General features: G+C 37.0%; 1 protein-coding gene across 1 annotated transcript in view; it reads right to left on the bottom strand.

The window, feature by feature from the left end:
* The window catches only part of FOCAD (focadhesin), a 312,127-nt gene that overhangs the window by 216,994 nt on the left and 70,630 nt on the right, over positions 1–24,503 (bottom strand). The window contains exons 6-9 of the mRNA XM_082656700.1: positions 17,649–17,750; positions 11,513–11,717; positions 8,115–8,321; positions 157–244 (exon numbers count right to left, since the gene is read on the bottom strand). Of these exons, the coding sequence (XP_082512826.1) occupies positions 157–244; positions 8,115–8,321; positions 11,513–11,717; positions 17,649–17,750 (602 nt within the window). The remainder of the gene's footprint in view (positions 1–156; positions 245–8,114; positions 8,322–11,512; positions 11,718–17,648; positions 17,751–24,503) is intronic.

The raw sequence follows: 24,503 nt of genomic DNA, 5'->3' as shown, positions 1-24,503 counted from the left end.
CTATTTGATAATGACTAAACAGAAAAATTCCAGAATGGACACTCAAAGTATACAGGACTTTTTTTCTACAGCACAGCAAGAAATGTAGTTCAAGTGACTCCTGCCAATACTTGTGTTATACTTACGTTTTACTCTTGTGAGTGTATTTTTATTTACCTAGACTTAAGATTGGCTTCTGCTGACTTGCCGGAGACTGTAGTAGTAGTAAAGCTATTCCAATTATGACTGGTTCAACAGGAAAATCCTAAAAAAAAGTAAAGAGTTGAAGAAGTTTCCAGAGCCAAGGCTTTATAACATGTATCCAGGAAGAGTAAATTTAACATGAAATATTATAAACCTATCGTACAAAATTATTTACAGTAAGCCTGCTGTATTAAAGGAAGAACTGTTGAAGGCCACAGCAGTCACATATAAATTCAAAATGTTATATCTGGCCAAAAAGCAATAAACTATAAACCAAATTAATTCAGAGGAAAAACTTGTAGTCTTCAAAACAGTCAATCTTTGCAAACCACTGAACACTACCTGAAATACTTAAGAGTATTTCATTTCTGGAAAGTAGCTCAATTGTCTGCTTACCTAATACAGACATGATTCATCTATACAACTTACATAATAAATTATACTTAACAAATTTTAATAAATCTTGTTATTATAATAAAAGAAACAGTACCAGAGAAGCAGAGATTATTTTTAAATTACAGTAATTTATTAAGTATATTTAAATATAGCAAAGCAATAACGATAGAAACTTAAAGTCATTAATTTTACCAAGTAAAATGAAATGAAAAAGAAAAAAGGGATATGTACATTAAGTTCTTATAAATAAAATGCAAGTGGCATAAGATAGTACTTGAAGTTTCTAAATAAAGAAAATTATAATGTATTACGGAACTAAAGAAGAAAGGCCCAGCACACTTTGCTAAAATTATTTCATTCTGAAATTTACAGAAGTGCCTGCAGAGCAGAAATACCTATGAATCATGAGGACAGGCAAAAAATTAAAATTAAAAAAAAACACAAAAATTAAAAAAAGAAAATGTGAGATAGACTCGTGTTAAACACTAGAGAGAAAACAACTTAGTCTGACACACAGAAGTTACAATTTTGGAAATGCTATCAACTCTGGGACAAATTAATAAATGCATATCTACATCTTAGTTATACCATCTGAAAGTGAAATTAAACTGCAAAATCTTCTAACGTGCTCATTTATGGACTTTTAACAACTAGCAAAAGAAGAAAATGTATGGTTTTTTTAATGGAATATATTCCAATTTGTGTCTTGGGGCCTATATGTGTTCACTGTTTTGAAATATAGTTGAGAATAATGAAGCAACAGTTATCTATTTGAGGACAACAAATGCATTTTGAAACCAATATATTTCCAGTATACACCATCACACCATTCTTTCCCAGTTTGCTCAATTGCATTTAAATTCTGCATGTTCATTTAAAAAAAAAAAACCAACCAAATAAGCAAAACTCAGCAAGGTCATTTACATTTCAAATTTACTAGCTACCAAGAGAATCAGAGACAAATCAAAGTATTACTTGTACTAACGCTATCATTGGAAAGCCTTTTTCACACAGGCTATCACTGGAAGGGCCACAAAGTAGCTTCTCAGGGTTCTGAAATGCACTAGAAGCATTTTAAAGGAATGCAGCTTAAAGGTATGAAGGCATAAATGAAAATGACTTCCTCCAGGAAGAGTGAGACTGGCCTGTTCAGAACAGAGGGTGAAAGGAAAAGAACTAAGGATCAAGACACCAAAAATAAGGAAAAGTAATGGTAAATGATTAAACTAGATGATCTTAAATTGCTTACAATTCTGAGAGGTTACAAGTTTTTTGTGTGATTGACTGATTTTTAATGAACACCTGAGAATGGTATCTTTTAATGAGCCCTTTTAATAAAAGCCCGTGTTGGACATCTCTTGTGCTACTTCAAATACTACAGCTATTGCCATAGTGACTCTTGCTTCCTGTCCCAGGCCACTGAGAGATCCAGAAGTACAAGGAAGTTAAAGCCCCATAGGCTTGACAAATTGGCAATAGAAGCCCAGGGACAAATGCTTCCCCCTTTATTCTGGATCCTTCTGGCAGGTTCTGAGACATATTCCATAATACTTCTCAGCATATTCTGTGATATCGAGCAACTGATTGCTTATAGCAGTGGCCAACTTGATAATACTTGCATTGTCTCTCTCATATTTCACTCTTCGTGTCTCTCTCCCACCTGCTTCTTGAGACCACACCTGCAAATGAACTCCTATTGCATAAGCCTTTGCATTTGTGGAAACCCAGGTTCTGCTTTTGCCTTTAGGGAAACTTAAGGTCTACTTCTGGGGGAACCAAGGCTAACTTAGAGCCTATCTGAAGAAGTAAAGAAATGCCTTTATACTGGACCACAGATGTCACAGGAGTCTTAATGACAGCAAGCCCTTGGAGTCCACACTACATCAGAGGTACATCAGAGGTATGTGAAGCAGACACAACAAAGATGGCAGCCCAGCTCACACAATCGCATGTCATGGCTTTTCTACCTACACTGTCCTCTGCTCAGAGTTGACTGATCCAAGCTGGGCCAATCAGATCATTTTTCCTAGGAATCTGACAACATAAACTGAGATACACAGTGAAGGAAGGTGGGTGGGATTGAATCATCTGATAGCAATGTGTTAGGGAACAGGGGTCCCCAGCCTTACTAAAGCTGGGATGTATAGCGCTCTTTGCTTTGAGAGCTACCTAGTCTCCTTACAATCAGTATCATTTTCTGTTAAGAGTACATATTTTTTGGGACTTCCCTGGTGGCACAGTGGTTAAGAATCCACCTGCCAGTGCAAGGGACACGGGTTCCATCCCTGGTCCAGGAAGATCCCACATGCTGTGGAGCAACTAAGCCTGTGTGCCACAACTACTGAGCCCGCGTGCCATGACTACTGAAGCCCGCACTCCTAGAGCCCATGCTCTGCAACAAGAGAAGCCACTGCAATGAGAAGCCCGTGCACTGCAACGAAGTGTAGCCCCCGCTCACTGCAACTAGAGAAAACCCACATGCAGCAACAAAGACCTAATGTAGCCAAAAAATAAAAAGTAAATAAATAAATAAATTTATAGAAAAAAATAGTACATATATTTGCTTGAAATGGAAAGCACCTTAAGTTATCCTTTAAATAAGCTAAATATAGTTCAACTAAGACCAAATACACTGAAACTAAAGTAGCCTAAGAAATACATCCATTTTCAGTGTACAATGAAATAAATCCAATATAAAAGCAGAAAAAGAACAAAGGGGAAAAGAAAAGTTAATGTAATATTTGAATTGAATATCTAGCTGATAAACTCAGTGATATAGGAATACAGGTATAGCCTCTAAATAAGACTGATTTATTCTACTTCATTTTGTTTCAAATTAAAGGGTATATAGACCTAAAGGATATATGTTTGCAAATTAATTTTCCTAGGCTTTTTTTTACACCTCAGAAACACTGGGACAGAGTTGGGGGACAGGAAATTTCATAACACAAGTATTTTAACAGTTCTACATATTTTTTACTTACTTCTAAAATTGTTAAAATATTGGGCAGAAGGAAGACACAATATAAATATGACCTTCTCCCACAGATACCATTTCATTGCTCAAAATAAAAGTATTCTGTAATTCTACATTAAAATCAATAATATTTTTGGGACTTCCCTGGTGGTGCAGTGGTTAAGAATCCGCCTGCCAATGCAGGGGGCATGGGTTCAATCCCTGGTCCAGGAAGATCTCACATGCTGCAGAGGAACTAAGCTCATGCGCCACAACTACTGAGCCTGAGCTCTAGAGCTGGCGCACCGCAACTATTGAAGTCCACGCGCCTAGAGCCCGTGCTCCCCAGCAAGAGAAGCCACCGCAATGAGAAGGCCTCACACCGCAACGAAGAGCAGCCCCTGCTCACCACAACTAGAGAAAGCCTTCACACAGCGACAAAGACCCAACACAGCCAAAAATAAAAATAAATAATATTTTTAAAGTTGGACTCAAGAGCCAACTTAAAAAGATTCCTACTGGCCAAAAACAGGACAATTTGAATTTTAATGCAGACATTATCTGTAAGAAATTGAATTGCATCAAATATGTTTAAATCTATAAGTTCACAATACTTTTAGAAATTAGTAAGTAAAGGGAAAGAGTCAAGCATTTATCCTAACTTTTCTATATAAACTCTACCACTGGATAACCAAATAGTAGATAGAAACAAATACTTTTTTAATAGAAGTATTCCAGCTAATAAATGAAGAAGAATGGATAGAATTAGAACATCATTTCTTTAACGCCTAATGAATTAATGGAGCTACGCACTGAGCATCAACAGCAATCAACATCATAAAAAGAAGAGCAACATATATTATGTGCTTCTTGATGAAAGAACACACCATTCCCTGTGGTCTTAGAAATGAAAAACAAAACAGAACAAAAACCTGAATCTGATCAAGCCTCTATAGCCAACTACCTATTAACTGGGAAACATGTCCAAGTGAGCCACAAGGTTCAATCAGCAGATTTCAAGATGTACAAAACTCCATAGCTCACATAATTCAGGTTTTTCCATATGTAAACAAACTGCCAGTAAGAAAAGAGGTAGGGAAAGGAATGGAAGGAGACCATCTTTAGTGTAAAAGATACCTAAAAGATAGATCACACATGCACACACCAAAACTGTATTATGATATGAACAGATACACACATAGGCAGTAAAACTATAGAGAAACGTAAAGAAGCCACTACTATAGAAGTCAGGATAGTCAGGGGAGAAAGGAGGTTGTGATTAGGACCGGGCTCCTGGAAAACTTCTGGGGTGGCCAGAAAAGTTCTGTTTCTTGCTCTGTTTGATGCTTACAAGGATGTTTGCCGTACATGCAAAAAAAAAAAAAAAAATTATGAAAATTATTTGAGGGTACTAGTTTAAAATACAGATGTTTGGGCCCCACACAGCCCTGCTAATTCAATACTTCTAGGGGTAGGCCCTAGGCATTTGCTTTTTTTTTTTAGAATCAATTTTATTTATTTATTTAGGTTTTGTTGGGTCTTCATTGCTGCGTACGGACTTTCTAGTTGCAGCAAGCAGGGCCTACTCTTCGTTGCAGTGAGCAGACTTCTCATTGCAGTGGTTTCTCTTGTTGCAGAGCACGGGCTCTAGCCGCGCGGGCCTCAGTAGTTATGGTGCACGGGCTTAATTACTCCGCGGCATGTGGGATCTTCCCGGACCAGGACTCAAACCAGTGTTCCCTGCATTGGCAGGAGGATTCTAAACCACTGCGCCACCAGGGAAGTCCTGCATTTTTAATGAAATCTGCCTAGTGATTTTTATGCACTCTAGTCTGAACAATTTGACTGGAATATAAACGTCACAGATCTCATCTGTTTCACCTAACTGCTACAGCAAAGTGTTTGCTGTAAAAAACTGTCTACTACTCACATAAATCTACACAAACACAAAGGAACATTATGGGATTTACCTGTTAAGTACATTACATTTACAGTTAAGACAGGCAATTCCAAGTAATTTAACTAATATTTTCTATATATTATTTATCTATAAATATTATATATCCATATTTTCTATATATTTTTGTATTATTAGTAAAATAATATATATCAATATATTATCTATTAGCGCTATATCTAATAGGTATAACTATATATAATTTATATAAATAAACATCTGAATAGGAATGACATTATTTTATTATATTAATTATATAATTTATAACATATATATTACCATATATTACATGTTACTATATATTACTATTGTATCTAATAGATAATATGTGTATTATATTTTTAATATTACTATATATATTACTATTATACTAGATAATATATACAATATTAATATAACACAAATATATCATTATATAATATTATATATAAAGTCCCAACATCCATGAAACCATGCTAGTCACAAAACTGACAAAAGATTACTTGAGCCTTCCTCGGCTCCCACCTCCTACCAAAATCTACACTCACTTTCTCTGTTTCCTCAGTTACCATTCACTCCCTTATTCCAATTTGGTTCCTATCACCATCACTCTGCTGAAACTGCTTCCTTTAACATGAACAATAAATTTCTACTTGCTGGATCCTAAGGGGACTTTCTATCCCGTACTTAAATCCTCTCCCCAGGACACTGTTGACCATTCCCCTTTTTGAGATATTCCTTCCCCTGATTTTCATGTCTGAGACAGATGACATGGGACCGAGTATCTCAAAAGGGGGAATGGTCATCTGTCTCTTCTGCTTGTTATACAATCCTTCTAGCTGTACTTTCTCAGACTTCTCTTTATCAGTACACTACAAATACTTACAGCCCCTGGAATTCTATCCCAAGCCCTGTCATGAAGTCCATGGTTAAAACTTCCACCCCAAAGTAGAAATCTATTTACAAGTCTCTACCTTTAGCCTAGGCTTCTATCCTGAATTCTAAAACCATATATCCATCTATGACCCATGCATACCTCAAACCAAGCATATCTAAAACTAAATTTATCATCTTCCCTTCAGCATTGGCTACCATTTCTCAAGTGAACGGCACCATCCAGTTGCCCAAAATAGAAAGCTGAGACTCTACCGAGGACCTTCTCCTTGACCATGTTATCAACCACAAAGCCCTAATGATTTAATGTCCTATATTTCTCTTTTCCTGCTCTAATTTCCCTAATTAGCCCCTGCCATGGACTGAGATCCCCCCCTTACCAAAATACATACGTTGAAGCCCTAAGTGCCAACTGACTGTATTTGGGGTAAGGAAGTAATTAGTTAAATGAGATCATAAGGGTGGGGCCTTAAAACAAAAGGATTAGTGTTCTTATAAGAAGCAGCAATAGAGACCTCATCCTTGCTCTCTCTCTGCTTTGTGATGACACAGTGAGAGAGCAGCCTTCTTCAAGCCAGGAAGAGCGAGAGCCCTTACTAGGAATCAAATTGGCCAGCACCCTCATCTTGGACTTCCTAGTCTTCAGAACTGTGAGAAATAAATTTCTGTTGTTTAAGCCACTCAGTCTGTGATATTTTGTTAAGGCAGCCCTAGCAATCTAAGACATCCCTCCTCACTTCCTGCCCTATTAGTGTCGCTCTGCTCTAAACCCTCCTCCACGCTCCCACCAGAATGATCTTCCACACACAAAAACATGAGGGTACCTCTTTGCTGAAAGGTCTTCCATAGCATGCCACTGCCTAGAAGATAAGATGTAAGCTCATTTGTGTGGTATGGAAGACCCTTCACGGTAGGCCCAGCCTTATCTCTTACACTTTAATCCTTTGGCAACACTCAACACTTTTTTTCTGAACAAGCCATGCCTGCCTGCTCGCTCATGTTTCTGTGCCGGGGCACATGCTGTTCCAGCAGCTGGAATGCCTTCTCAGCCTCTGGTTTGTACCAAGCAAACTCCTACTCAGACTTCCTCAAATCTGAACTCATGCCCTACCTCCCTTAAATTGTGCTCCCATGGTACTTTAAATATACCCCCATACAAGCAATTTACCTTATTGTACTACTATTATTTATTTGCATGTTTGTAAGTCCCTTGAGGTCACAGAATGGCCTTTTCATCTAAGTACAAGTGGCCCTTGAATAACACATGGGTTTGAACTGCACAGGTCCACTTGTACATGGATTTTTGTCGATAGATATGTACTACAGTACTACACAATCAGCGGTTGGTTGAATCAACGGATGCAGAACTCCAGATAGGGAGAGCCGACTGTAAAGTTATATGTGTATTTTCCACTGAGTGGAGGATTGGCGCCCCTAACTCCTAAGTTGTTCAAGGGTCAACTGAATTCTTCTATAGAGTGTGGCATATAAGTGTTCAATACTTGTGTTCTACATGAATAAATGAAAAAAATACCACAGTGGTAGACCCTTAACTGATGCTCCAAAGAGTATTTAATGACTCATTTTTATAATAAATGATAGTAGTACTATTGATGCATTACTAGTATGATCTAATAGTATTAGATCAAAACACCTTTGATATGCAAGAAAGTAAGAGAGCACACCCACCCTGCTACTAAAAGACCTACTTAAGTGATAACTGACATTAAAACTTCTTACAATCCTTACCTCCTTCAGAAGTTCAACACTGTGCTCTAAAAGGTGAATTAAAGATGAGCATTCCCCAGTTATGTTTAAGCTGACTTCACAGACACACAGCAGCTGAAGGGTCATCTGGATAAGCTGAATTTTCCAGAAAACAGGATGACGCAAAAGGCTTAAATATACTTCTTCGATAAACAGCATCACTTCTGTTGTCTGTATCAAATCTCTCATCTGTTTGAGAAACAATCTTGTGATATTAAAATAATACACAAACAAAAGGATAATTTTAGCTTATATAAGAAGCTTTACCAATAAAATTTTTTTCCTCTAAACCTATAAAGACTTAAAAGGGATGAAGAAATTTATGTAACTCAGAGAGAGTTAAACTGTACAACTCTGCTTTCTCCTTTTGTCACTAACCAAAACACAATTTGCTACTGTTTTTGTTACTGCTGGCTGGCACAAATTCTTTTCATTTATTTTTCTAACTACTCTGAGTGCAGATTTTTAAAGACAAATTACATGACAGTACCATCATGTTGAAGGAAATTAATTAAAGTTGGTTCTGAGTTCTCCAAATGGACTCTCCTTTCTATAATTTCAACATAGCTACCTGGAAGGAAAGGGTTGGCGTGTTATTCTAATGCACTGCTAAGCCCTTCATCTGAACGAAATTTGCTCAGACAACCTTAACTGAGAGCATCATTTCCACACTTGGCAGATGCAGTGAAAGACGACATTCAAATGGTAGTGTCTTCTCAGCTGGCTAATGTATTAGATAGGAAGGACTTGGGTGCTCTTGAAAATCCCAATTCAATTCAAACCCAGCTGTTCTGATCAAAATTCTGGAGTTAGTATTAAGGATATGGTCCTGCTCACAGACACACTGGCATTTCCCAGAGATTACAAACAATGAACCATCTGCTTCAATCAGGAGCCTTGTGTCTGTTAAATTCATCAAGAGGAAAGCCTACAGTTAACCAGCTGTACCTTTCACCAGTCGTTACCACCATAATAACCCAAAATGACTATAAGTTATACACAGAGAGAGAAGTTAATTCCGAACAAACAAGAAGAAAAAAAACTATTAAAAGATCAAGGGGAGGAGACAGCAAAGAATACTTAAGTTATAAGAAATAACTTAGTTCAGTAGCTAAATTATTTCATTCTTTTGCAAATATACAATGGCAAAGGCAAAAGGCCACCAAGAAAGGAATTTAAAACAAAGTAAAGCCCCATGTTTATTTGACAATATATTTCCTTGAGTGCATTTTTTTGTACATACTTGAAATTTTCCGTAATAAAAAAAATTTTTGAAAGACAACCTCAGCAACTTAGCATTAAAGGCTCTCTAATCTTTAACATTACCAAAATTCTTAACAAGAATACTTTGTAAGTAATGGTTTCTCTTTATGTAGAAATAGAACATGTGCAATGAATAATATGTGAGATGACAAAAGTCACAATTAAAAAGAACTACTGGGACCAAAGTCAACAGTGAAGTTCAAGGCAGGTTAAGTCCAAAAAAAGACAATTCCATAAATACAAAATGGAAGAACAATTGGAGTGAGAAGAAAAAGAAACAGGAGTTTCACTGACCATCATCTCATTGACCTATGGGTCAACAGGGTTGACAGATATTTCTCAGGAAAAAAATTTTTAATTAACATGATGGTATTGAAATGCTCAGTATGGATCAGACCACATCTATACTACTGTATTCAGCTCTAAGAAGAACATTTCATAGAGACACATTCTCAACACCAATAAACTAGAGAATTCCTTGCAAACAACAGTGAAAAGTCAAAACCATTTCATGTGGAGAAGTAAAGAAACTGATGAAGAAAAGAAAGGAGGGAGGGAGGGAGTAAAGGATGAAAGGGAAGAAAAGGAAGGAAGAGAGAAACAACACAAGATAGGATGCAGATGGGCTTTTTAAAAAGCTTATTTTGCTTTGTTCTGAGAAGAAGAGGGACTAATGGGTAATCTTAGGAAAATGCAGGTCAATTAGAAGTACTTGCTAAAAAAAAATAATAATAAATGGTTGCCCTGCAAAATAGCATGCTTCCTATCACTAAAATATTTAATTAGTCGTGGGATGGTTGTCTCTCAGAGAGGATAAGAAGTGCCTATAACCCGTGGGAAAATGGATGACATTGCCACTAAGACCCCTCCCAACTCTCAAATTCTTCATTCCAATAAAGCTGTTTTGTTAAGTTATTAAATGTATTTATGTCACTAGTCCCATTAGTTCCAAATGACGGATCTCTTTTTTCCTCACCTATCTTGACTATATTAACAAGCCACAGATTTCCAGAAATACTGCACAGAGCACACTTATAGAAGTATTTAGGCTTGTCAATATAGGTTGATGACGATGAAGGCAAACACCTACCAAAGAGCACAGAACAGGGTAACACAAGCATCGTATGGAAAAACTGTACGCTAGTTCAAGACATCCGCCTATACATTGCTTTGTTGCCCACACAAAACAAAAGCTTTGGAAAAGCCACAGGAGAATTCACTTGAATTAACTTTTCTCTGCCTTGATTATAGGAAAGCCTATTTATGAGCCGTAAAAGAGTCACTCTAGTGACTCCTTGCTAACACAAACTTAAAACAGGTCATCTGTGACCTCAAGTGATCACCTTGAAAAATAATCACAGATTCCCTCCATCAGCTAAGCAGCATGGTGTTCAGATTCTAGGCAAACAACAAACCTAGATGGTGGGATGGGATAAATGAATCACTACACCCAAATCACAACAAGCTGGCAACTGGAATTTTTTTTAAATCTGTAGTTATAGAGGTAGCTCAAATTTACCTCTCCCCTGAATTCCCTAAGCATTTTATCCATACCTCTGTATGGATAAAATACTTCATCCATCTACTTTGAATTATACAAATATATATACTTGTTTTAGCTCTCTTACTAGACTGTGGTCTTCCCAAGAACAGGAGCCATCAGGGTCACCACATACACTGTAAGGGGACTTGTGAAAACTGGAATCTAGCCAGCATTCAGCTGGTCAAGCCCTGTGTCCCTAGGGCTGCATCTGCCCAGAGGGATGCCTTTTTTCCAAACTTACACAAAAAGGACATTTTTTTTCCTTATAACCCTCTTAGTCTCCAGCACAAGGAAAAACTCAATGCAAAATTATTTTCCCTGAGAAGTCTTTCTTATAGATTTCATTCCTAGTAATCCTAAAATGGACTATGTTGGTTTATATTTCTGTGAATTTAGTTAACATTGTATATATTAAAGTGAAATCTAGATTTGTTTCCTTCATCACCTCCAAAACCCCGCAAGCATTTCTAGAGCTGTTTGCCAGATCACATGGGCTCTATTTTATGTACAAAAATAACAATCACCACTTACTAATGCTGGTGCTATATTAGTGAAGGAGGAGGAAAGGCCTTACCTGCAAACATGGAACCATGTCGCAACACAGTTGTAGCATCTGTTGTTCCAATATTGATGGTTCTTCTTTGTCACAAAGAACCCGGGGGTGAACTAAGACTTTGAGCAGAGCTAGCCGGAGTTTAGCATATTCTTGTAACTGGGATGGTTCACAATACAGATACCATAGAAACGGTGCCATTATTTGGATACATGAAACTTCTGACCTGCAAGTAAGCCATGGAATGCATAAGCCAGTAACTGAGTTAAACAGGGTACCAAGCAAGTAAGTGTCAAACATCAACTTAGAGTTCATGACATATCATAAACTATGATACCATTGAGTGTATCTTTTTTTCATGACTCTTCTATTCCACCATGACCCACCTAAACCCATGCCAAACAGTTCTTTGTACACTGGGGAGAATGACTCAACACCTGGAGCCTACAAGCCTGATGCCCAGGACTAAGAGGGCCTCTACTTGCACACTAGAATAGCATCTACATCTCCAGGACCAGTCTTTGGTGAACATCAGAATCATCTGAGAACCTTTTTAGAATTATAGACGTTAGGATCCATTTTTTCAGGAGTATGCATGCATTTTTGGAAAAACTCGACAGGTAAGGTCCTATGTAAAACAAAGACATACAGACATCCCAAGAAGATGATGATAACAGTTAACATTTACTTGTCAACTTGTTAGCACTCAGAGTGTGCAAGTTACTGCACTTTATGCCTTTCAACTCAATCAATCCTCACCACAACCCTATGAAATAAAAATATTATTATCCCATTATGCAGATACAGAAACTGAGGCAGAGAGGGATAAAGTAATTTGTCAAGTCCCTCCTCTTAAGTTCTTCCCACTCAGAGGAGGAAGACTTTACATATGTTTCGGATCTATTTAGATTACAATACATCCCAATAACTCCAAGTCCAAAGACACTAAAATGCCAGAATGACCTTTCAGATATAAAAATTTGATCATGTCATTAATCAGCTTGAAAAAACTTATGCTTAAGATAAAGTACTTAGCCCAATTCACAAACCCTTCATAATTTGGCCTCTTTCCAGTCTCATTTCTTGCTTTTCTCCACTCTCCACTGAACTACACTAAACTTCTTTCAGATCTCTAATCAAGCCATCTGGGCTTTCTTCTCACCTGCTGTTCCATCTACCTATAATACTCTCCCCTTTCTCCCTAATTTCTATCATTTTTCCATTCTCCCTTTAAAATGACTTCCTGAGGGCCTTCCCTGATACCTAGCCTTGGTCAGATCCCCATTATGTGCTTGCAAAGGATAATGACTTTATTGTCATTATTTATTTAATATCTCCATCCCCTGACAGACTATAAGCCAATGAGGGCATGAACCATGGATTTCTGTTTAATGCTGTATCCCAAATAACTGTACACACTAGGCCCTCAAAGAGATGCTCAATCATTAAATTAATCGATTCATTTACACTAAGTTATAGAGTGGATTTACAATTAGCATGCATCGATTAAGTATCACAATTTTAATATTTTTCATATTGATTATACACAAGTTATTACTAGATAAGATACAAAGATGAACCAGGCAATATCTATCCTTAAGAAGCATATAGTCTAACAGGGACAATCAGCTCTGTTTCTGGACTAGAGAATAGAAAGTGAAAACTGCTAAAAGAAAGGTATAAAGTGCAATACTTATTGGAGGAAATGGCATTTGAGTTATGCCTGACAACATAATTTTATAATACTATACATCCCACAGCAATGTGATTTCAAAACACCATTAACATTAATAAAAATTAAAAAGTTACCAAATTGATAAGATTTAATCTATTCATTTATTTGCTTGACAAAATTTCTGAGTTCCTACAGTATACCATTCACTCTTCTATGTGCTAGAAACCAAGCAAGAAACAAAAACAGATGAAATCCATGCTCTGATGAAATCCATGCTCACAATCTGGAGGGATTTTTTTTTTTTTTCATGAGCACAAACACACAATCCATAAAAAACAAAAAGACTTATGAGTTTCATAATTATGAAACACATGGCTTCATCACACTACCCCCTTTAGGAAACTAAAAGAACTTTCATAGATTAAGCAAGTAGACAATGTATGTATGGGTTAGAATATGGAGCCGAAAAGAGATTTAAGAAACATTGTTCCTCCATCTCTCGCTAATAATGTACTCCCCAAAGAATAAATACTAGCCAGGTGTCAAAAACATCCATGAATAGCTTATCAGTTTTCTCCTACTTTGAAATGCTGAAGGTGAAATGCAAGGTTCATACAAAGAAATATATTTCCAAGATGCTGTTAATATTTGACATCAGGAGCATAATGTTGAGCTTTCCTAGAACAATATACTTTTTAAAAATCTCTGTGGCTTAATCTGTCCTGATTTTAGATTTTGCATTTCCTATGTGGTATCTGATGATCTACTATCACTGCAGTGGGGTATGCAATTAACAGGGCTTAAGGAGAAAAGGGAAATAATAAAACAACCTGAAATCCCAAAGTGATTAAGAATGTTTAAAAATGCAACCAATTGTGCATGTATCTACACACAAGGCTTTCATATATGTTCACCAAGGATGGAGAAGCAGTGGGAAAAGACTTGTAATGAAAATCAAAACACTGAGCCTTTGGGCCCAACTCTGCCACTAGCCATCTGACCTTGAACAAGTCATTTAATGTTGCTCTCCTTAGTTCCCTCACCTGAAAAACTATGTGTTAGACTAGATAATCTTGAAGTATCCAGCCCTAAAGACCTTGACATCATTGTCAATTCACCCAATTCTCGGTTCTATAATGGTGAAGTCTTAACACCACAGGCCTTCTACAAATCAGTGCAGAATTTAACTGGAGAAACATGCCCCCAAAAATGTAGCACGAAGATACACTGCTATTTCAAGACATCTGTTGATACATTCTATTAAAAGTGAACCCATACATGTAGGCTAGCACCTTTCTACTCTACCACCTCCAGCGAGGTTTCTTCCCACATTTGTAATACAGTTTGTAATACAGCTATATTCTTTGTGTGACTTGATAGCTCATTTCTTTTTTCATTCCATTTCTGGGATATATATATATACATACACACACACACACACACATATATTTGCATACATTAAAGTTCACTTTTTGTGCTGTAAAATTCTATGGGTATTGATAAATGCATAGTGTCATGTATCCACCATTACAATGTCATATGAAATACTTTTACTGCCTTAAAAATCCTCTATACTTCACCTTTTTAACCCTATCTCCCTCCCCTCAACAAACCCCTGGAAAGTACTAATCTGTTTGCCACTCTATAGTTTTACATTTTCCAGAATGTTATATAAATGGAATTATACAGCATGTAGACTTTTCAAAAAAAAAAAAAAGTGAACCCAGCTACTCTAATCAACAATTCCTAACACAGAAAGAGCTAGAATACAAGCTACTGTCACATTTTGCCTCCTTCCTATAGTTGTGAATCACTATTTATATTCTTATTAAATTACCAAACTTCCTTCATTACCTTCTAAATGACAAAGTAAAAACTACTAAGTTAACTTACTCTAAAATTAAATCTCAAGAAACTAACAGTCTGCTGAAAATGCAAGCAGAGTGATCAATTTCATCCTGCAAAGAACAGTCTCATAGTGCAAAAGTAGAAATGAGACAACTGTAATTATTCTTTGCAAATAAATATAAAATAATTTGAAACTTCTATAAAGCTCTAGATAGTATACTCTAACACTCCAGAATTCAAATGAAAGGAATAAGTCAATGAAAGCTTATCCATAAGTAAACCAAACTCAATTAATAATCTCTTCTCCTTATGACTATCTGGACATATATCATTAGAAGAACTACTTTCAAATTCCAATATAATAATCCTTTGAAATGAAACAACCAAAAAGTAAGTTAATTATTTGCTGACTAACTAAACCACTGGAAAAGAGAGATATTGTAAGGATTACCCTAAAAACAAGCTAACAACAAATATGGCACATCAGCAGCAACATGTTTTTTTGCTGCGGAGCACAGGCTCCGGACGCGCAGGCTCAGCGGCCATGGCACACGGCCCCAGCCGCTCCGCGGCACGTGGGATCCTCCCAGACCGGGGCACAAACCCGTGTCCCCTGCATCAGCAGGCAGACTCCCAACCACTGTGCCACCAGGGAAGCCCAGCAATATCTTTTATAAAGTATCCCAATCTATTTAACAAGAGAAACTTCATTAAACAAATGTTTATAAATTTGTCATTTTTGCTTTCTGACATGGATGAACAAAGACTTTTTTAGTAAATATTAATATCTTACCTTCGAAAATACAGTCCTAGGTGAGGGAAGAGAGGATGATAATAATGTTTATTTTAAGGTATTCATTCAATTGTTACATGGACTTTTATCACTGGCAGATGATTACAAGTTTCCCTATATCTCTTTAAAACTTCCTGTAGCAGTATATCCTGCCTGGAAATTCCATCTAAAATTGAAGTTATAGACTCCGAAATAATGTTCTAATACACTGTATGTATAGGACACTCTAAGACCTTCAAGAGCTAGAACACATGAACGTGGCTAGTGTGGTAAATGTAACTCAGGCACTGGATTACATGGGACAATGGTACCATCCCATCATGACCTTGTGTGACATACTAAGTATACAGTGATATAATATTTTAGGAGGCACTCTACAACCCACTGCCTGGGCCCCACCAATCTGTGGGCCTCATGTGTATACATATATAAATTCAACATTTATAAAGCACCCAAAAATGTGCCAGGCATTATTAATATGAAGAATATTGAGACACAGTCCCTGTCCTCAAGAAAGAAGAAAGTTTCACAGTTAATGGAGGAGAATAATTATAAGACCATACAGTAAGTATAATGATGTCAGAAATCACAACTGAAGTTACTAAGGGAGCATGTAAAAGAGACACCTAATTCAGCCTGTGGTAAGTACACACTTCCTAGGACAGACAATACCTAAGCGGAGATTTTTTTGATTTTTTTTTAGTTTTTTGGCCACACCACACAGCATGTGGGATCTTAATTCCCCGACCAGGAATCAAACCCGTGCCCCTGCAGTGGAAGCGTGGAGTCTTAACCTCTGGACCACCAGGCAAGTCCCTAAACAGAGATTTAAAATACAGAAATTAATCAAGAAAGGGCTAGGGTATTAGTCAGAAAAAGCACAGAGGCGAGGAAACAGCACTGTTTCCTGTGTGGAACCAAAGCAAGTCGGTGTATTGCTGAAATACATAATTCATAAATTATGAGATAAAGATAGGAGAAAATAAAATTGGTGAAACAGATCATACACAGAGCCTAGCATGACATAATAGATTTCGTCCTGTAGCCCAGGGATTTTCCAACTATTTCAGAGACCAAACTATTGTTTTCCATAAGATATCAACACATAAAAAAACAGTCTATAAGAAAAAGAGCTGAAGGGGTGTGAGGGTGTTTCCATGCTTAGCCTATACATTGCAAGTGCAGTTTGAAAATCACAGCTGCAGCGACTTAAGAAAGGGAGTGATGCAATAAGATCTGCTCTCTTGATGCGTCACCCTGATGGATGCTTAGAGAATGGCCTTGAACAGGACGAGATCAGAGGCAGAGATGCCAGTTAGGAATAGGTGGCAATAGCCACAGTAAGAGATGACCGCCTGAGCCAGTGCCATAGTAACAAGGATGTGAGAAAGCTTTGAGGAGCATCAGAAGGCAGAAGGCCTTGGTGAAGCTAAACTAACTGCACATATGGCAGCTATCTGGTCCCATTTGGCAGGACTGCTTAATCCCAACTGGCACTGGTTTCTAATGGAGAGATTAACTCACTAATCAATTTCCAGAGGGAAGAACCTATCTTCCATATGTACCATGTAGTAGTTTACCAAATATTTCCAATCAACTTTCCCAACTAACCAATGCTTAGTTTATTTAATAATAGCTTTTCTCATAGTCAATATTTCAACAATCAGTAAATCTGGTAGGATTTTTTTCTCTTACTCTTAAAAAGAAAATAGAAAACTATATCCTGCTCTAAGACATTTCCTTACTTCAGGAGAAAACATTACAATCAAAGCAGCTTAAAAGAAAAACTCTAAAATTAGCATATACTATACATCTCCCTCATTTATTTTATTTTACATTACCTTTCAGGGCATTGCTGGAAAAAAGTTGTCAGCTGTTGCAAAAGTACTGGCCAGCAATCAGGTCTGTGTTCAAGCACAGTGATCAAAGGCTGAGGATGGTTTCTGAAAAACAGAAAGTCACATTGGAAGCTGTCATTTCAGGACTACACCTTCTTAATATCCAAATATAGCTACAAAAAAGCCACTACCATCTAGATTCAAAATTGTCACAAAAATATCATTTGCTGCATTTGTTGCAGAGTTGGCTCATTAGAACTATGTTTTTCCTATATCTAATTCTTTTCCAGAAAAGAGAATAAACCCGGGTCTTAGAGACCCAAATTTGACAGCAGACTCTGCCATTTAATAGCTCTATGACTTTGACCAAGCTTCTCAATCCAGTAGCTCTTTCATATCCATCCCCTTGATTCCTGCATTCTTGGAAATCACTGGCCACCTCCTCCTCTTGCTGATCTCTTTCCAAACCTGGAAGGTTCCATTTCCTCTAACACTGCCCCAACCTATAAGCACTATCTCTCCGTCTCTGTGCCCACTTACCCCCATTTTTCTCAGTATATGGTTCTGTGTTTCCCCAGTATACTTAAGGTGAGAAAAAAGAAAATATTTCTTCCATATCAAATAAACTCGGCAAATTATAAATTCTTGAAATTTCTGTTGAACAAGGACAAATCTTTTATCTGGGCTACATCGATTCAGGTACCTAAAAGACTATATAAAATAAAAGATCTGAAATGTGAAGGATCCTCATATAATGGGGTTTAAAAAAAAAAGGAAAAAAGCACAAACAAATTATTTTAAATAGTTCAAAAAGTCTACTAGAAATTGTAAATTCATTAGCTTTTTAAACTATGAAGTACTAAACAAAGTTTTGATGTGGCTTTTATTATTGCTAGTTTCAGGTGTACAGCAAACTGATTCGGTTATACATATATACATATGTATATATCTATATTCTTTTTTTCGATTTTTTTCCATTTTAGGTTATTACAAGATATTGAATATAGTTTCCTGTGCTATACAGTAAATCCTTGTTATTTACCTATTTTATATATAGTAGTGTGCATCTATTAATCCCATACTCCCAATTTATCTCTCCCCTCTCCCTTCCCCTTTGATAACCATAAGTTTGTTTTCTATGTCTGTGAGTCTGTTTCTGTTTTGTAAATAAGTTCATTTGTACTACTTTTTTTAAGTTTTTTTTTTTTTTTTTTTTGCGGTACGCGGGCCTCTCACTGTTGTGGCCTCTCCCGTTGTGGAGCACAGGCTCCGGACGCGCAGGCTCAGCGGCCATATCTCACGGGCCCAGCCGCTCCGCGGCATGTGGGATCCTCCCGGACCGGGGCACGAACCCGTGTCCCCTGCATCGGCAGGGGGACTCTCAACCACTGCGCCACCAGGGAAGCCCTAAGATGTTTTATGATGTGGACCATTTTTAAAGTCTTTATTGAATTTTTTACAGTTTTGCTTCTGCTTTATGATTTGGATTTTTGGCTGTGAGGCATGTGGGATCCTAGCTCCCCAACCAGGGATCAAACCCACACCTCTTGCTTTGGAAGGCGAAGTCTTAACCACTGGACCGATGGGAAGTCCCTGTACTGTTTTTTTAGATTCCACATGTAAGTGATGTCATAGAGTATTTGTCTTTCTCTGTCTGGCTTACTTCACTTGTATGATCATCTCTAGGTCCATCCGTGTTGCTGCAAATGGCATTATTTCATTCGTCTTTTATTTTTTTAACTTTTAATTTTATTTTGTAGTTGATTATCAATGTTGTGTTAGTTCAGGTGTACAGCAAAGTGATTCAGTTATACATATACATGTGTCTATTATTTTTCAAACTTTTTTAAAAATTAAAAATGCTATTTGAAAAAAAATTCAATGCATATAGATGCATCTATCTTTTTTACATAAAAAGAATCATATGCATAGTACTTTTCTTTAATCTTAATTTTTTTTTTTTTTTTGCGGTACGCGGGCCTCTCACTGTTGTGGCCTCTCCCGTTGAAGAGCACAGGGTCCGGACGCGCAGGCTCAGCGGCCATGGCTCACGGGCCCAGCCGCTCCGCAGCACGTGGGATCTTCCCGGACCGGGGCACGAACCTGTGTCCCCTGCATCGGCAGGCGGACTCTCAACCACTGCACCACCAGGGAAGCCCTCTTTAATCTTAATTTTTAACCCAATAATATAGCACTAGCAATGTTTATAAAAAGAAAAAGATCAGTTACACCCAAATGATTTTTTACAACAGCCTTCTTGGTGGTTCTCAAAATGGGATTGCCTTACCAGCAATATCAGCATCACCTGGGAACTTGTTAGAAATGAAAATAAATTCTCAGGCCTCAGCCAGACCTAATAAATAGCTCTGCAGACAATTCTGATGCACTGCTATAAAGCAGTGGTGCTCAACCCTGGCTGCATGTCTGATTCATCTGTGGAGCTCTTTTCAAAATACAATGCCCAGCCTTCAATTATACTGGGGTTGCTAGGAGTGGAGCCCATGCATTAGTAATTTTTTTAAACTCTTCCAGCAATTCCAATGTGTTGCCAGGTTGAAAACCGGTACAAGTGAAAAACCACAGAAGAGGGAGGTGAGGAGTTGGGAAGTTTTCTGATTTTTCTCTCTCTTAAACAGAAAAGTATGGCAGATCCATCACACTGAAACCCTCATGTTAAACACCTCTCTGACACTACTACAAAGTTTCTGGTTATTATAACACCATCTCTCTATTTTCTCCTCAACCTCACCTAATCTATTAGACACTAACTTCACATGCTGGCAGCCTCCTGTTTGTTAAAGCACAGGCTATTTCTGACTGATCAGATTACTGCCATTGCTAAGGGATCACTCCAAGCAAATTTTTATGCCAAAATTCAAATATCCTATCAAAATCACATTTCCAAATTCCAAACTCTTTGGCAGTTAAACCTATCTAGAATTTGCTTCTGCTCTAGTTGCTACAGATATGAAGACACAAATGTTACAAATCCTTAAAGCCTCTCAGGTATGTCACATCAGCCAAACTTCTTAGATTACGAATTCAGTAGGTCATGTTCAAGTAAACATGAATAAAAAGGAAAGAACAGCAACTGCAATTATTTTAGCTATGGGTTTTCCTTCTGACAAGCACCATATTGAAATGAGGAGCATCAGATATGACCATCTATTAATCCTCCAGCTAATGGTGGCATTCATGACTATTTAAGAGGAAAATCCAACAAGTTGCCACATAGTTTTTGTGTGATCATAAAGCACTTTAGTGCTTTGCAATACTCTTCCCTTGTAAGTCACCCCCTAACTCTTCCCACCCCTCAATTCCCATCCCCCAAAACTGTCAAGAATCTATCTCCTGTTTAAAAACTGTTAAGAATCTATCTCCTTTAAAAAACAGTTTTGTCCAGATTAAATCAGATCAACAGAGGTAAGAGATAGTAATTTTAAAGTAGGATTGGGAATGATGCATATATAGCAAACAACTCTGTTATAATTTAGCTTCTACCTCACTGGAATTGTGGGACCTACTCTGCTTTGTTGCATGAAGTTGAAGGCCTGCTTTGCTAGCATTGGGGTTCAGCAAATTCTTTTTAGTATCTCAGACTTAAAACTCTAAAGATGAGATTAAGAAGAATATAAAATAGGGATTTATCCAGATTAATTACTGACTTAGACATCTGGATAATTAACTTTTCCAGAGAATTGATTATGTCAGATCCAAGTGGAAATACTGTAGGAATAATATACAATATTGATTCCAAGAAGTTAAAAACCTCGAGGGAGAAAGGAAGTCCAAATTAAAAACGTTGAATATTACTACAGATTAACATTGATTACCAATATTATACTATTTCAACTGAGTACAACTAACTTAAAATCAATTATAATTGCCAAAATTTTGTTTTAATATTTTGAGCAAAGAATGAATTTGAAGCAAAGAGCTAAATTCTCCCTTGTGAATCATCAAACTGGTATGTGAATACACATATAAAATAATATGTAAAGCCTTATGCTTTATAGAATGGACACAGTTTTTAATTCAATATACTTTATCGTGCAACTGCCATACGTGAGGGGTTCTCAATCTTGGCACTATTGACATTTGGAATCAGATAATTCCTTACTGTTGGCATTGTTCAATGCACTATAGGATGTTTAAGAGCATTCCTGACCTCTACCCACTAGACGCTAATAGCATTCAACCTAGGCACATGACAATCGAAAATGTCTCCAGACATTACCAAGTGTCCCCTGGGGCCACAGTTGTCCCTGGTTAAGAACCACCGCACTAGGTAAAATGGCAAGCACTATGAGGCACAAAACTCACAATCACGGTACTAGCCCTGAGTTATTCAAAAAGACTATTATCCCACCTTCATCCTTCTTTATACTGAACCAAAAGCAATCAATCGATCATGCTCAAAATTTGAAGATTCTTATGGAAATATAATCATCAAATATTAATATTAGATGCACAAGAGTAACGGTAGAGTAGAAACTAGAAGACTTAAAATGGAAAACAAATGTAAAATTATTCCTTTGCAAAACATAGAAGCATGTTCCAAAATAAACAAACGGCATTAAATATTATGCATGCTAATTTGGTATGATAGAAAAGAGAGTTATTTTCCATTTAAAATATTATAACTAGAGCATTTAAAATGTCATAAGGAAAGCAATTATACTCCAATAAAGATGTTAAAAAAAAGTCATAAGGCTAAGTATAGTTCACTCCTGAAATATTCAAGGATTGATTCTTAAATTAATGGATTATTCAAGATTTTTCTTTTCTTTCTTCTCACTCAATGCTTGTTAGCCACTTCTTTCAAGTACCTCACTTCTTTCAAGTACCTCCAACTGAGAAAGGTCAAGGTAAATGGAAGAATCCACAATTTAAAGTAAATTTTGCTCTTCATTAGAAGGACTGTTGATCAAAAAAAGAAATAACGTGGTACAAAAGAACACCAAAACAAAACCTGGGTTATGCCTTAAAATGTCAATTATACCCAAACCTGGTATTCAAGGCATAAAGAGTGAGTTGCCTAAAACACTTTATTCAAAGTGATAGATGGGTTGAACATACAATCAACCTGATAACTTGTAAAGCAAACAGTGACAGACAATAAGCTCTACAATTATGAAAAACAAACACAAATGTGGGACACTGAAATCATTATTATTATTTATATAAGCAGGGCCTACACAGCATCATCCAAATCATTTACTGTTATGCTGCCACAACCATGTCTCAGAAGAAAGACTAGAAGTGGAGAGGCGACATGAAATAGTGGAGGAAAAACACTGAATTAAAAGAGTCAAGAGTTCCAAATTCACATTCTGTCTCTGCAACAAACTGTGTAATCTCAAGCAAGAGAATAACCTCTCTTGGGCAAAGTTTCTTCATCTGTAAAATGAGGAAATCAGACTAAGTACCTTCCAGTGCTAAAGTTATAGAACCCAGGTCACCCATTAAAGCCTTAATCTTGGTACTGCTCGGGACCAGAGGTGGAACCAAATCCTGTAAAGGCAGAAACCAATAAAGATGGCTCTCAACTATTAGTAATTCTATGCCAAGCTTAAACGGCTTTAAGGCCAACGTCTAATAAAATCTAGGGCCTCAAAACAGAGGTCTCCTATTTTTATCTCAAAGAAATAAAGCATCTTATATTTTTTACTTCAGAGAGAAATGCAGTGCTATATCCAGAATAAGCCCACAGAAAATTTTAAATCAAGATTTCCTAACTCTTGAGACATCCAGTAGATTCTGTTTTCTTCTTAAAAGAGAATAACATTGTTTCTAAAATTGAAATCAATACAAACCAGGCAATCAGGTCACCCTTCAATGGCCTCTAGTGCCTGTAATTTCTCCTTCAGAGAGAAATGTGGTTATTATTATTGTTGCTGTTGTTGTTGTTGTTATTTTTCTGCCATAGATGAGCCAATTTGTTGTATGTTCTTTGGCACTTTCCCATTTCATGATTTGTAAATGTTTTAACTGCCATTTTAAGTAAAGCATTTAATACAGTAACTAGCACACAGAATATTCCATAAATGGGGTACTATTATGATTATCATGCAGGTAAATTTTTATCTTAAACTAGAGCATAAGCAGCTTGAAAGCTGGGTGTCTATCTTCTTACTATTATGTTTCCCTTTCAGTGCCAAATGCACATCTAAAATAAATGTAACAAACACACACTTTCCCCAAAGCACCTTTTTAAACTCTTTGAATGGATCATGAAAAACCAACATCACAACCCCTCTAAGTACATTGTTTCAAAGTCCACATTGTTTGGAGAAAAAAAGCACAGAGGAAGCATGCAGAGTTGGTACCTAATACTTCAGGGCTCCCTGCCCTTTAATAACACTGTCAACAACACAGAGCAGTAAATGCATCTTAGCAGAATGGAGCGGGGGAGGGAGTAAATGATAAATTCGTGGTTCCACTAGACTAGCGCAGAGACAACAATAAAATAAGGTATGTAACTAGATTCACCTTTCCAAGTGTAAATACATCAATCTTAATAGAAAAGAGGGAGCAAAAAAAAAAATTAGTCTTGTAGTAGGCAAAAAGCAAAAGTTACTTGTAACCTTTGGGTCACCTCAACCTTTCTGCTACATCTCTGAATGTAGGAAAGCTATGATTTGATTTACATCTTAAATTCAGCAATAGACACAGATTGCCTTTTCTGTGTGAGGAAACAATGCCTGCAGTCACCATGCATTTTCATGTATGCAGCTGTGACCCTGGCGCTTTCAGAAGCATAGCATAGCACTTACTACATCAAATATGCATTTTAAAAGCATTTCTCTACCTGCTCTGAATTTTGATTTGAAAGAGCTGGTTAGAAGCCAAAGTGGG

The sequence above is a fragment of the Grampus griseus genome (genome assembly GCF_964374135.1).
Source record: "Grampus griseus genome assembly, chromosome: 6".
Taxonomy (NCBI): domain Eukaryota; kingdom Metazoa; phylum Chordata; class Mammalia; order Artiodactyla; family Delphinidae; genus Grampus; species Grampus griseus.
The sequence above is the reverse complement of the archived record's forward strand: the minus strand, read 5'-3'. Positions and strand labels throughout refer to the sequence as shown.